The sequence below is a fragment of the Myotis daubentonii genome, chromosome 6, assembly GCF_963259705.1.
Source record: "Myotis daubentonii chromosome 6, mMyoDau2.1, whole genome shotgun sequence".
NCBI classification, from domain to species: domain Eukaryota; kingdom Metazoa; phylum Chordata; class Mammalia; order Chiroptera; family Vespertilionidae; genus Myotis; species Myotis daubentonii.
The window spans coordinates 93732837-93746547 of NC_081845.1; the positions used below are offsets into that span (position 1 = coordinate 93732837).

The following is a 13711-nucleotide window of genomic DNA, read 5'->3' on the forward strand; positions in this document are numbered from 1 at the left end:
TGACTCTCATGGGATAAGGCTGGGATAACTAGCTAGTCCAGTGCTTTGTCTCACCGGATATTCAAAGGGAAACAGCCAGAGGCTAAGCAACAGGAGTCCTCCAGCTCCTTGTAACCCACCTGCTTTCTTCTGGAGGGGAGAGTCTACCCCCAGGTGCCAGGGAGGTTTCAGACCCATCTCCTCATGCCACTTCTCCATTTTACTCTGAAATTCCATCACCAATTTCTGGGCCCACTGGCCTCGGGTCTCCATGGCCTCACAGTGCCGTACCCAGTGTTTGCAGCTGTCGCCTGTGCAACAAAAAAGCAAAAAGATTTTAGAACAAGATCATGATCCAATGTCCAATTTTCCCCTTCCACTGGTGTAGTCATAGTTCAGAATCTGATCCCTCAGCCCTAATCCAGAATTTCCTGGGACATGTAAAAATCAACCAGTCAGAGCACTCAAGTTCTGGATCCACATGTGACCTTCCCCTCAGCTTCCCAAAGGCCAGCTTCTGGATGCCGCCATCTTTGACTACGGACTACTGGAGAGGCTCTAACCAGTGAAGTAAGGGGCAGAGGGTGGAATCAAAAGCAACAGCTCAGGCACTGCCTTCCCTCCCCTCTCTCTCACCCCAATAAAGAATCATCTATAATGGACCCTGAAAGTTTCCAGAAGGTGTCATTTGGAAGAGGGCTATTTCCGGTATCTCAGGGGCTGCAAGCCCTCGCACCGTCCTGCGGGGCCGTTGGGGATGAACCCAGGAATCTGCACTCAATACCTGGGCCAGGCTGGAACGGCCCCATTCAGCACTCCCATACCTGCCCAGTGGAAGGGGTAGTAGTCAAATGCCATCTTGCGGAAGGTGAGCTGCATGGCACCATCCATGAGTCTGTTTGCAGAGACACCTATAAAACAAAAAGAACGGTGACTAGCGACAGGAGAAACAGGACGCCTAGGCGCCTCTTGAAGCATTAAAAGTTCCCTTCCGGACCTGACACACAGCGCGCCTGAAAGGCCATGGCAGCAGGTGATGTTCAAGACTGAGTGCCTCCTCTTTCGAGTTGCAACAGCCAATGGACATGCTCTAAAAGATCCCCCCAAAAAAGTATATTCCACTGTCTCTATAAATAGCTGCCACATTTCTAAAAAGGCCTAAGAGACGGAAAAACTCAGGATTCAGGAGTTCCAATCCCAGGTCTCCCATAGGCACATGATACCAACCTAGACTGATTGACTCAGCGGTCACCAACCTTTGGGACCTCACAGACCACCAGTGGTCCTCGGACCACCAGTTGGCGACCACTGGATTGATTGATTGATTCCTCCAAACGTAACAATACTTGTATTACTGTCCCTCAGCAGAACACCTGGAGAGACATAAGGCAGATTCCTCCCCAAAAACCAGGACCTATGTTATTTCCTTTCATACCCTGGCCTCAGAGTGAAAGCTGTGATATTAGACAATCTTTAGGTACCGCACATACAAAATACCATAGAATATTATAGGTAAATTGGAATTTTTAGCAATAAATCAATTACAGTATCAACTTCTGGTCAAGATGGTGGAGTAGAAAATGCAGTACTCGCCTTCTCCCACAACCACATCAAAATTACAACTAAACTACAGAACCACCATCATTTAGAACCGCCTGAAACCTAGCTGAATAGAAGTCCTACAACTAGTGATTTAAAGAAGCTACATTGAGACTGGTAGGAGAAGCAGAGACATGGAACGGGCTGGTCCCACACCCACGTGTGGTGATTAAAAATCAGGAGGGATATCTTGGCTGTGAAGGTCCTCCTGCAAACTAAGGGGACCCAGCCCCACACCAGCTCCCCCTGCCCCAGCCCAGGGTTCCAGTGCCAGGAAGGGAAGTCCCCATAACCTCTGGCTATAAAAACCAGCAGGCATTGTGGCTGAGTGACACGGAGTCCCAGACAGTTCCTCTTAAAGGACCTGTACATAGACTTACTCTGACTCACTCGCTCTGAGCTCCAGCACTGGGATAGTAGCTCAAAAGATACCATGGACATATAGGGAGAAACTGAACTGTCTGGCATCAGGGCGAGAGCTGGGGGGCAGCTTTCTCCCAGACAGAAGTGCTGTCAGAGGCACTGCTCCTTTGATGAGCCCTCCCCACAGAGCCAGCAGGCCAGCACCATGTCTGAGTCTCCATCAACCTGGCTCACACTGTTAGCCTTGACCTGGTGATTCCCTAAGACCTGGCCCCACAAAACTTGTGGGCCCACCCAAGCTGTTTCCAGTGGCTTTTCCATATGAATGGCCTATCTTGGCTCACGCTTCACTTTCCTAAAACCTCTCAAACAAGCAGCATCTGGCCTCAGCATGCCCCATACCTCTCGCTAAGAGGCTCCAGGCCTGGTACTAGCAGCAGCTGGCCTTGGTTCCAAGCTTGGCCTCTCCTGGGCATCTCCAAGTCCAGCACAAATAGCAGCCATCTGCAGATAGTTTTGTAACTCAAGCCTCATGGCCCAGGGCAGAACACAGACAGTGACTGATCTTGCCCTGCACCTTCTGGGAGACCCCAGAGCCAGCGCACCTGTTTGACAGCTTCAGACCACTTCCAAGCACCACCCAACCACCTCCACAGTAACACACTCAGTGGACACCAGAGACCCACTGAAGTTTTATAGGTATCTCTGCAAGACCCACTCTGGGATGGGCCCCTACACAGCTGATCCTCCATGGTGGGCAGTGGTTGCAGTCAGCCAGGCCTTGCAGCTGATCAGCCTGGGAGTAAATCCCTCCCACTGATATGCCAACAGCAGTCAAGGCTCAACTAAAACAGGAGGGTATACACAGCCCATGAAGAGGGGTGGGGGCACACCTGAAGTGCCCAGCTTGGTTGATCAGGTAGGCTGTGCCACTGGACCCTACAGAACACCTGTTGCATTAGGCCACTCTACCAAGCCCAGGAGACATAGTAACTCTACATAATACATAGAAATAAACACAGGGAGGCTGCTGAAATGAGGAGGTAAAAAAAAAACCATGGAGATAAAAAAACACATCCCAAATCAAAGAACAGAACAAAACTCCAGAAAAAGAACAAAATAAAGACAAGCAATCTACTAGATGCAAAGTTCAAAACACTTATCTCTTCAACTCAACTCTAAGAACTATAAGAGGAGGGATTATTCTACATATATGTACTGTATGACCTACCCTGGTCTGCACATCCACCCTGGCCCATACTAGGATGAAGGGAAATATCAGGAGATACTCTAGGTACAAAATGGCAAACCTGCAACGAGGAGGGTCCTTTCCATGCAATATAGATCTCACAAGTTCTGACTAATCAACATCCTACCGAGAGATACACCTATACCAGTGTTTCCATTTCTTAATCTTTTCTTCATAATTACTCTAAAGAGCCTTTATATATTTCTTTTCCAAGTGCACCCTCTATGAAATTTTAATACCTCAGATATACTGTATATCTGCTAATGATGTCTATCTGTGCTTTATACATAAGAATAAATATAAAGCTTATTTTTATTCAATGCAAGGTTAAGAAAAACTAAATTTTCTTTAACTTAACTTTGTATTTGCTGAGTAATTTTTAATGCAATTTATTAACTTATAAAATTATAATTTATCAAATTACATATGCAAATTTACAATTTATATAAATATGTAACAGCAATATAATCATATTTAATTATTCAAAATTACTTTAGCAAAAATAAAATAGCTGATAATTTTAAATTAATTTCATTAAAAATATATCAAGTAAAGTTAAGTTTTAACCTTTGCTTGACATGAAAAAATAATATTTAACTTAATTAGCTGCTAGATATTCATTCAGATATTGTCAATATTTTTTTCAGCACTTCACTAAATGATGGGTTGAAAAGTCCTCTAATCACAGCCATCTATTCACCAGTTTGTAGTATTGATCTTCCATACATTTTGTGTACCTTTCATGAATTCAACTCAATGCTACTTATGTGATATCTAAGCAAATCCAACAAGAAATTAAATACTAAGGAATAAAATTATGTCAGACAGGGTCAATCTTGGAGGACCGCAAACCATTATTATATGTAAGATTTTTTCCCCCTTCCTCCCCAACAAAGAACCAATTTTCAATGTCCAGAATAGGCAAATATTAAGACAGGAAGTAGATAGATGGTTGCTTAGGGCTGTGAAATGGGGTGTGCCAATTAATTGACACAGGATTTCTTTTAAGGGAGACAAAAATGCTCTAAAACTGGATTATAATGACGATTGCTAACCCTATAAATACACTAAAAAACAGTGAGTTGTATATTCTAAATGGGTGAATTATATTGTATGTAAATCATATCTCAATAAAGCTGGGTTTTTTTTTAAAAGAGTCAATTTTCACCTGCTTGGGGGAAATATCCCAATTAAATGCATGAGCTAGACTACTGAAGGGGAAAGGTTTATAGCCATGCTTTCTCTGTTGGAGTTACTTGGAGTTAAAAGAACAACAAACCATAAAGACTGAGCATATAAAAAAAGGGTCTAGAAATGAAATCAAATATAATTACCAATCACCAGCATACTTAATTATAAACACATAATTATATATGAGACATAAATGATAATGTACATAAATAAATTACTAATAATGCCCTAGCTCAAGCATGTCAAACTCGGGGCTGGCATGCTTGGCTAGCCGGTTTGCTCAGTGGATAAAGTGTCAGCCTGTGGACTAAAGGGACCCAGGTTCGATTCCGGTCAAGGGACCTGGGTTGCAGGATTGATCCCCAGTAGGGGGCGTGCAGGAGGCAGCCAATCAATGATTCTCTCTCATCATTGATGTTTCTATCTCTCTCTCCCTCTCCCTTCCTCTCTGAAATCAATAAAAATATATATATTTTTTTAAATAAATAAAAATAAATGACTAATAATGATTCTCCAATGAGCTGGTAGGAAAGGATAGCCTAGCTTTAAGAGAGACCAAGTTTTGGTCTCATAGGCCTTATCTTAGGGAAAATAGTTAAAGAGAGTCAGGTGATACTCTTCCCTTATAAACCACCAACCTCCTCATTGAAGCCTTTGAAATGAGAAATGCTCCAGTTTGATTTCTTTTATTGAGATATAATTGACATATATTATATTAATTTCAGTTGTATAACATAATGATTTAATATGTTTATATATTGTGAAACGATCACCACAACAGGTCTAGTTAATATCCGTCACCACACATAGTTACAAAATGTTTTTCTTATAGGAACTTTTAAGGTCTATTCTCTTAGCAACCTTCAAATGAGTAATGCAGTATTATTAACTGTGGTCACCATGCTGTACATTATATCTCCATGACCTATTTACTTTATAACAGGTTTGTACCTTTTGACTCCCTTCATATACTTCATCCCCCTCCTTCTGGAAACCACCAACCTGTGCTCAATTATCTGAGTTTAATTTTTTTGGTTTGATTTTTAGATTCCACATATAAGTGAGGTCATACAGTATTTGTCTTTCTCTGACTTATTTTACTTAGCATAATGCCCTTAAGGTCCATTCATGTGGTCACAAATGGCAGAATTTCCTTTTTTATGGTTGAATAATATTTCATTGTATGTATATATCTCTGTGTGTGTATGTGTGTATATGTGTGTGCACGTGTGTGTGTGTGGTGTGTGTGTCTTTATCCATTCATTCACCAATGGACATTTAGCTCACTTTATCCATTCATCCATCAATGGACATTTAGACTGCTTCTATATCTTGGCTATTGTAAATAATGCGCAATAAACATGGGGGTGCAGATATCTTCTTGAGTTAGTATTTTCATTTCCTTTGGCTAAATACCCAGAAGTAGAATTGCTGGGTTGTACAGTAGTTCTATTTTTAATTTTTTAATGAATCTCCATACTGTTTTCCATAATGGTTGCACCAATTTACATCCCACCAACACTGCACAAGGGATTCCTTTTCTCCACATCCTTGCCAATACTTCACTTCTTTATATATAATTTTTTAAATTAATTTCAGAGAGGAAGGGAGAGGGAGAGAGAGATAGAAACATCAATGATTAGAGAGAATCATTGATTGGCTGCCTCCTGCACATCCTCCACTGGGGATCAAGCCCGCACCGGGCATGTGCCCTGACAGGAAATCGAACCGTGACCTCCTGGTTCATAGGTTGACACTCAACTGCTGAGCCACACCAGCTGGGCAGTACTTCTTGTCTTTTTGATAAGAGCCATTCTAACAGGTGTGATGTGGTATCTTATTGTGTGTTGTTGTTTTTTAATCCTCACTCAAGGATATTTTTTCCATTGATCTTTAGAGAAAGAGACAGAAACATCAATGTGAGAGACACATCGACTGGTTACCTCCCACACATACCACGACCAGGACTGGGGATCACACCTGCAACCAAGGTATGTGCCCTTGACTGGGAACTGAACCAGCGACCCTTTGGTCCTTGGGTCAACTCTAACCACTGGACTAATTATGGTTTTGATTTGCATTTCTCTAAGTAGTAATGTTTGGGGGGGGGGGGGGGGTTGGCTTATAAATGACAAACAGTTATCTCTCACAGTTCTGGAGGCTGGGCAGTCCAAGATCAAGGTGCTGGCAGATTCAGTGTGTGGTGAGAGCCTGTTTCCTATCTCACAGACAGCTGTCTTCTCCCTGTGCCCTCACCTGGCAGAGAGCCTGATAAGTAGTAATGTTGAACACCTTTTTATGTACCTGTTTTCTATCTTTAGATCTTCTTTGGGAAAATGTCAACTCAAATCCTCTGCCCTTTTTAATTGGATTATTTGTTGTAGTTGCTATTGAGTTGTGTTATGTTTTTCATATTACCCTTTATCAGATATATGATTTACAAATATTTTCTCTCGTTTAGTAGGATGCCTTTCATTTTGTTGATGGTTTCCTGTGCTATGCAGAAACTTTTTAGTTTGTAGTCCCACCTGTTTATTTTTGCTTTTGTTGCCTTTGTTTTTGGTGTCAAATAAAAAAAATAAAAAAAATCAATGCCAAGACCTATGTCAAAGATCCAGTTTGATTTGACAATGCTGCCCTGCCTGGCCGGGTGGTTCAATGGTTGAAGCGTCATCCTGTGCATCCTGCAGATTCAATTCAGTCAGGGCACGTATGTAGGTTCCAGGTTCAATTTCTGGTTGGGCACTTACAGGAGGCAACTGATTGATGTTTCTCTCTGACATCGATGTTTCTTTCTCCCTCTCACTTCTCTAAAATCAATAAAAAAATATCCTCGACCCAGCCAGCATGGCTCAGTAGTTGAGCATCAACCTATGGCCCAGGAGATCATGGCTGAATTACCGGTTGGGGCATATGCCCAGGTTGCAGGCTCGTTCCCCAGTGTGGGGTGTGCAGGAGCAGCCGATCAATGATTCTCTCTCATCATTGATGTTTTATCTCTCTCTCCCTCTCCCTTCCTCTCTGAAATCAATAAAATATATTTTAAAAAAGAATAAACATATCCTTGGGTGAGGATTAAGAGAGAGAGAGAGAGAGAGAGAGAGAGAGATGCCCTAACTCAAGCCAAACTGTTCCCAACGACCCACCCAGTTTCCAATAATTTCACCTCTAATACCAAGGGCTACATGAGCGTGTTAGTCGGGGAGCCCAACACCCAGGCTCTAGTGTCTCTTAATGAAAAAGAACGTAAATGGAGCCTTCAAGGAGTCTCTACAGCAGCACCTTCCAAGAGAACTTTCTGTGATGATGGGCATCTTCTATGGTCTATGGATTATGTTGAGTACCTGAAATGTGGCTGGTGCAAATGAGGAACTAATTTAATTTTAATTTAAATAACCACATATGGCTAGTGGCTACCATATTGGACAGTTATAATGCAATGCTATCCAACAGAAATACAATGTGAGACACAAGTAAGTTTAAATATTCTAGTAACCACATAAAAAAGAAGTTTTTTAAAAAGTGAAATTAATTTTAATACATACTATTTAAATCAATATACCCAAAATATTATCATTTCAACATGTAATCAATATGAAAATAATTATCAAAGTATTCTACACTGTATTTTTGTACTATGCCTTCAAAATCCCATGTGTATATTATACTTTCAACACATCTCAATTTGGGTCAGCCAACATTTCAAGTGTCCTATAGTCATATGGACAGAACAACTCAAGAGAATGTTAAAGCCCTTTCTACACCACTAGTTCTCCCTCCCACTTTCTCCCTAAATCCAAGAGCCAAAGTAACAAGAACTCTTCCTGTCCTTGCTCCTTAGCATTACACTAGCACACCACACTGAGGAAGTTATCCCTCATTTGAAAATACCTCACCCAAAACTTCCATAAATTCCACTAAGTAGATTAACTTAGCTTAATACATACATGGGGGCTGCAGGGAAGGCTAGTCATTCATGTAATAGTGTGGATTACGCCGAGACCGGTTTGGCTCAGTGGATAGAGCGTCGGCCTGCAGACTGAGAGGTCCCGGGTTCGATTCCGGTCAAGGGCATGTACCTGGGTTGCGGGCACATCCCCAGTGGGGAGTGTGCAGGAGGCAGCTGATCGATGCTTCTCTCTCATCGATGTTTCTGGCTCTCTATCTCTCTCCCTTTCTCTCTGTAAAAAATCAATAAAATATATTTTTAAAAAAAAATAATAGTGTGGATTACAAGGCCCTGTCATGTGAGAGAACAGTCCTCATCAAGCAAGAGGATGAAATTCTCACTAATGAACTCATAAAAAAGGCTTCTGAAAAGATTAAAAGCAAAACAACAACAACAAAATCAAGCCTTTATAGTAACACTTGGAAGAAATAACCAAATCTACAATAATAAAAGCATAATATGCTAATTAAACCGGATGTCCTTCCAGACGAAGCCGGGCTACGAGGGAAGCCCGGGTTCCGGGTGCCAGAGGGAAGTCGGTGACGGCAGCTGGGGGAAGGAAGGCCGACTCTTGCACAAATTTCGTGCATCAGGCCTCTAGTAAAATAATAGTTGTTTTAAAACAGAACTTCCAAAATGAAGGAATGGCAAACCATTGAGCAATAGTTTATTTTCTGTGGTGGCAAAACTAGTCTTTATGCTGTCACTGTGCTGTTCCTTTCAGCTCTCTGGGTGGGAGTAGAGGGAGACTGAAGTCACCTCAAGACCAAGGAATAGTCAAGCAAGAGAGGCAATGCTGCTTGGTGCCTCGGGGAGAAAAGAATAGGAAAGCCCAGCCAGTGTGGCTCAGTGGTTGAGTGTCGACCTATGAACCAGGAGGTCACGGTTTTATTCCTGATCAGGGCACATGCTTGGGTTGTGGGCTTGATCCCCAGTGTGGGCATGCAGGAGGCAGCTGATCAATGATTCTCTCTCATCACTGATGTTTCTTTTTCTCTCTTCCTCTCCCTTCCTCTCTGAAATCAATAAAAATATATTTTAAAAAAAGAAAAAAGGGTAGTTTCCCCAAGGAAAGTTAGTGTAGATTTCATTAAAAAGCAAACTTAGCCCTGGCTGGTGTATCTCGGTTGGACTGTCCACCCATGGGACCAAAGGATCATGAGCTCAATTCCCAGCTATGGCTTATACCCAGGTTGCGGGTTCAATGCCCAGTTGGGGTGCACACAGGAGGGAGGCAATAGATGGATGTTTCTCTCTCACATCAATATTCCCCTCTCTATCTCTAAAAAAGGGGGTGGGGGCAGGCAGACATAACCTTCAGAGAAGATAAGGCAACAAGAGACACATCTACCATATGAGAGCATGTAAAACCAAAAACTGGTGATAAAGGGAAATATAGAGGAAAAACACAAAGTATTGAAGAAACGGGGATCAAAATAATAATACTTAATATCTGCCTACAACCAAAGTCCTTGAAATTCAACATGTATCTCATTTGAGCATGACAACAACCTGTTAGGTAAAAAAGATGTAATTTAACTCAAGTTCACAAATGAAGAAACTCAAAGAAGTTAAGCAAGCAGTTAAAGTGAGTTCCCCAAGGCTCATGAAGGAAAGAAACGAGTCAATTACTTTTTCATTCTGAATAAATGTATATGTGTATGTAATATCAATTGCGGTAATGAACATAAAAGCAAAACAAGAACACAGCATAACCTCTCTGCTTGGGAAGAGCACATTCACACATAATAATTATTTAAACTGATTTAAAAATCTGAAAATTCTGAGGCTTCCTACAGTTACACTTTCTTTCCCACCGCTTACATCAGTGGTCAGCACTGCCCAAGGAGCTTTTGGAGATGAATGAAGTACGCACAGCTAGGGCTGTGCCCCTGAAGATTCTGACTCAAGTGAGGTCTGGAGAGAGCCTGGCACCTGTGTTTTATCAGGTAGTGCAGGCTAAGAGCTACCACAGCAAAGCGGAGGCCCAAGGAACGCCTGTGATAGGGAAAGCCAACCAAAGACTCCACAGAGAGCCTTCCTCCCCAAGCTTGCCCAGGCTCAGGCCACACGGGGTACCTGGCTCTCGGGACTGGCTATCATCACAAATGTGCAGGTCCAGGCGGGAGATGAGCAGGTGGTAGGAGGACTCTTTCACATCAAAGTTCTCAAAGTACTGGCTGAGCCGGCTGCTGCTGTTGCTGCTGCTGCCCTGGCTGCCACCAAATGCCTGGGCCCAGGACTGCTGGGCACTGGGAGCAGGTGGGGTGATCTACATGCGACAGAGAGAAAAACAAGAAGTCCAAACCCTGAGAGACTCCTCTGCAGGCTTTTTTAAGCTTTAGTCCAGCCTGAGGAAAAGCACCATCAGCAAGATGCCCTTCCCTCTCATAACTGTTCACCTGGTAACTCAGGTCTGTCTCACCGAAATTACCCAAATTCCCAAAAGCCTAATTATAGTCTAGTAACTGTCAGAGTACTGTTCTGAGGTCTGAATTGCTCTCCAAGCTTTCACTCCCCAGGACTGAGCTGACTGATGCTAAAACACCTCCTCAGAAATCTTCCCTAAACACCCTTTCAGCCCCGATAGATGCCTGTCTTTGTGCTCTCAGCACAGTGTTTCTCGCTGTGACACACTCAGCATGTCACAGTACAATAACTTGCTGGTGTCCATATTTCAAAACAGTGAGAGCTCCAAGGACAGGGACAAGAGGCTTATTCTACTTTTCCTCTCCATTGGTGAGCACTGGGCACCTAACACACCAGCGGTATGGACAGAATAAATTAATAAATCAGAGGCCAAGGCGAAGCCTATGCACACCCAGAAGTGACAAATCTCCCAAATAAGCCCAATGCCGTCTAGACTCTGCCTATGTTGGTGTGAACAGGTAGGGCCGACCATTTCCCCAGCCCCACCAAGGGTATCTGTTTGCCTCTAACCTGTACAGGTTCAGGGGCCAGGCTCTTTCTCTGCTGGGCTGACTTCTCCATGGCCTCACTCAGTGACTCTGCATACTTCATCATAGCCTTGAGCTGCGAGTCAGTCAGCACCCAGAGCAGGTCATCCAACAGGAACATCAGCTTGGAGGCTACCACATTGCAATCTTTGGTCTGAAGTGGCCACACAGAACACAGATTGAACATCTTGCATCATTCCAAATCCTAAAAGTGACTATCGCCCAACCAATTTCAGAGATGGCTTTTCAATTCCCAAGATGTGAAAGTATCAAGCACTTTGTTGAATCAATTTCTTGAAAGTACTAAAGCAGCAAAAGACAATTGCAAGGTACCTATGTCAGTGTCCCTATAAATGTGTAAAAATTGTGGTTTTTCAAAATTAAGATGACAGGGAGATGGAAATGTTCTCTTATTAGCGGATACTATGGCAACATTGAATTGTAGGCCCTGCCCTTTCAACTTTCTTTTCAGAGGCCAATAACATCAAGAAAAGAGGGTAGCCTGGCCGGTGTAGCTCAGTGGTTGAGCTTCGACCTATGAATCAGGAAGTCGCGGTTCAATTCCCAGTCAGGGCACATGCCCAGGTTGCAGGTTTGATCCCCAGCGTGTGACATGCAGAAGGCAGCCGATCAATGATTCTCTCTCAACGTTGATGTTTTTATATCTCTCTCTCCCTCTCCTTTCCTCTCTGAACTCAATACAAATATATTTTTTAAAAAGAAGGAAAAAAAGAAAGAAAAGAGGGTGTACCAACTCCCAGGTTGTCTAGGAGAATGGACAGTTTTCATGAGGACAGAGAACAGACTCACTCTTCTCTTGAGGGCTATTTGGATCCTGCCTTGGTTGGTAATAAGCCTCAGTGGGGTGGTGACCAGGTCCTGATCACCATTGTCTGTAGCATCTGCCTCAATCCGAAGGGTTTGCCAAGTTATTTCCTTAAATGTTAAAACCTGGAAGGAGAGAGAGAGTAAAATCCCTTAATTCTGTGGTTGAAATTAACCAAAAGGCAGGAAGTGCAAGGGAAAAAGACTGGCAAGGCAGAGACTCCCACCATTTTCAGTTGGGATGCTACCAATAGAAGGCAGTGGGTCAGAGATCCATAACTGAGGAAAGGATATAGCAGTAACACGGGACAGAGGGATCCTACGCTCCCAGGAAGAGGGGATCATGTGAGGAAATTCCCGAAGCAGGACACTATCTTTTATTCTTTAATCCCCCGTTCTCTCCTCTTGCAAGGCTAGGGCTGTCACCTCTCCTCGGCGGGGGTCGGTGATGCGGGTCAGACGCAGGTCACTCTGCTGCCAACTGGGGTTCACACTATAGCCCTGGAGCTGCCACAGTTCAAAAGAAGCGTGGAAGGCCTTGGCGTGAATCTTGATGGTGATGGAATTGACGACGATGAACATCCCCTCCACCACCTTCTCAGCAAAGCCGTACTCACTACAACAAATGAGAAAGACCAACGTTCAGAACCCTGTGAAACCTACACACACCGTATGACATCAGGAGGGAGTGCTACACCCACCTTTGGGTGCTAGAACTATGGATGATTTTTTTTCTTTATTTCTTTCTTCCCATTTCTACTTTCTTGTATTTTTTAAATTTCTAATAAAATTTATGATGATACAGTACTCTTTTTGATGGGATTTTTTTTTAATGAAATAAAAGAAAAAGAATTTACTTGGAAACAATCTCCTTCCTCTTACAAAGAATAAAGTGAAAAATCTTCTTACAGTTCAGAAATTACCTGAAATGAGGATTTGAGTATTTGAGAGAGGAGGCACAGCTACATAAAAGAAACACTAGGTTTTTATAAAACCTTCAAAGACATAGCATACTCTACAAAGGTAGTGGAAAGAGGAAAGAAATACAGCTAGGTGAGCGAGAGGTATAATACTTGGGAATCTAATCAAGAACAGTCCCACCTTGTCCTGGCCGGTGTTCTCAGTGGTTAGAGCATTGGCTCACACACAAAAGGGTTTTGGGTTCAATTCCTGGTCAACAACATGTACCTGGGTTGCAGGTTTGCTCCCTGTCCCTTATCGGGGTACATGCAGGAGGCAACCAGTCGTTGTGCCTCTCTCACCTCTCTCTCTCTCTCTCTCTCTCTTTCTCTCTCTCTCTCTCTCTCTCTCTCTCTCTCTCTCTCTCTCTCTCTCTCCTTTTCTCTACCTCTCAAAGAAAAAATATCCTCAGGTGAAAATTAAAAAAAGAAGAACAGCCCAACCTTTACCCTATCAAATATATCCCAAAGACCATAGCTGTACTTCCACAGTGAGAGGCCAGAAATGGCAAGTAGAGGAATGAAGGTCATCTTAAAGTAATTCTGGATGTGGAAAACAAAGACATTCTGATATGTAGGTGAAATCAATCCTCATTACAAGAGATAAAAAGAAGGTCTGGAAGTTATAAATTAAAACAAA

At 42.9% G+C, this 13711-nt stretch overlaps 1 protein-coding gene across 4 annotated transcripts in view; it reads right to left on the reverse strand.

Annotated features, from left to right (window-relative positions):
- The window catches only part of BLTP3A (bridge-like lipid transfer protein family member 3A), a 60409-nt gene that overhangs the window by 18762 nt on the left and 27936 nt on the right, over nt 1-13711 (reverse strand). For 3 of the 4 annotated variants that reach the window (XM_059701908.1, XM_059701910.1, XM_059701912.1), the window contains 6 exons: nt 12539-12728; nt 12098-12238; nt 11271-11441; nt 10410-10602; nt 804-890; nt 120-290 (listed from right to left, as the gene is read on the reverse strand). In XM_059701908.1, coding sequence (XP_059557891.1) covers nt 120-290; nt 804-890; nt 10410-10602; nt 11271-11441; nt 12098-12238; nt 12539-12728 — 953 coding nt within the window. The remainder of the gene's footprint in view (nt 1-119; nt 291-803; nt 891-10409; nt 10603-11270; nt 11442-12097; nt 12239-12538; nt 12729-13711) is intronic. The other variant, XM_059701911.1, reaches the window with a different exon arrangement.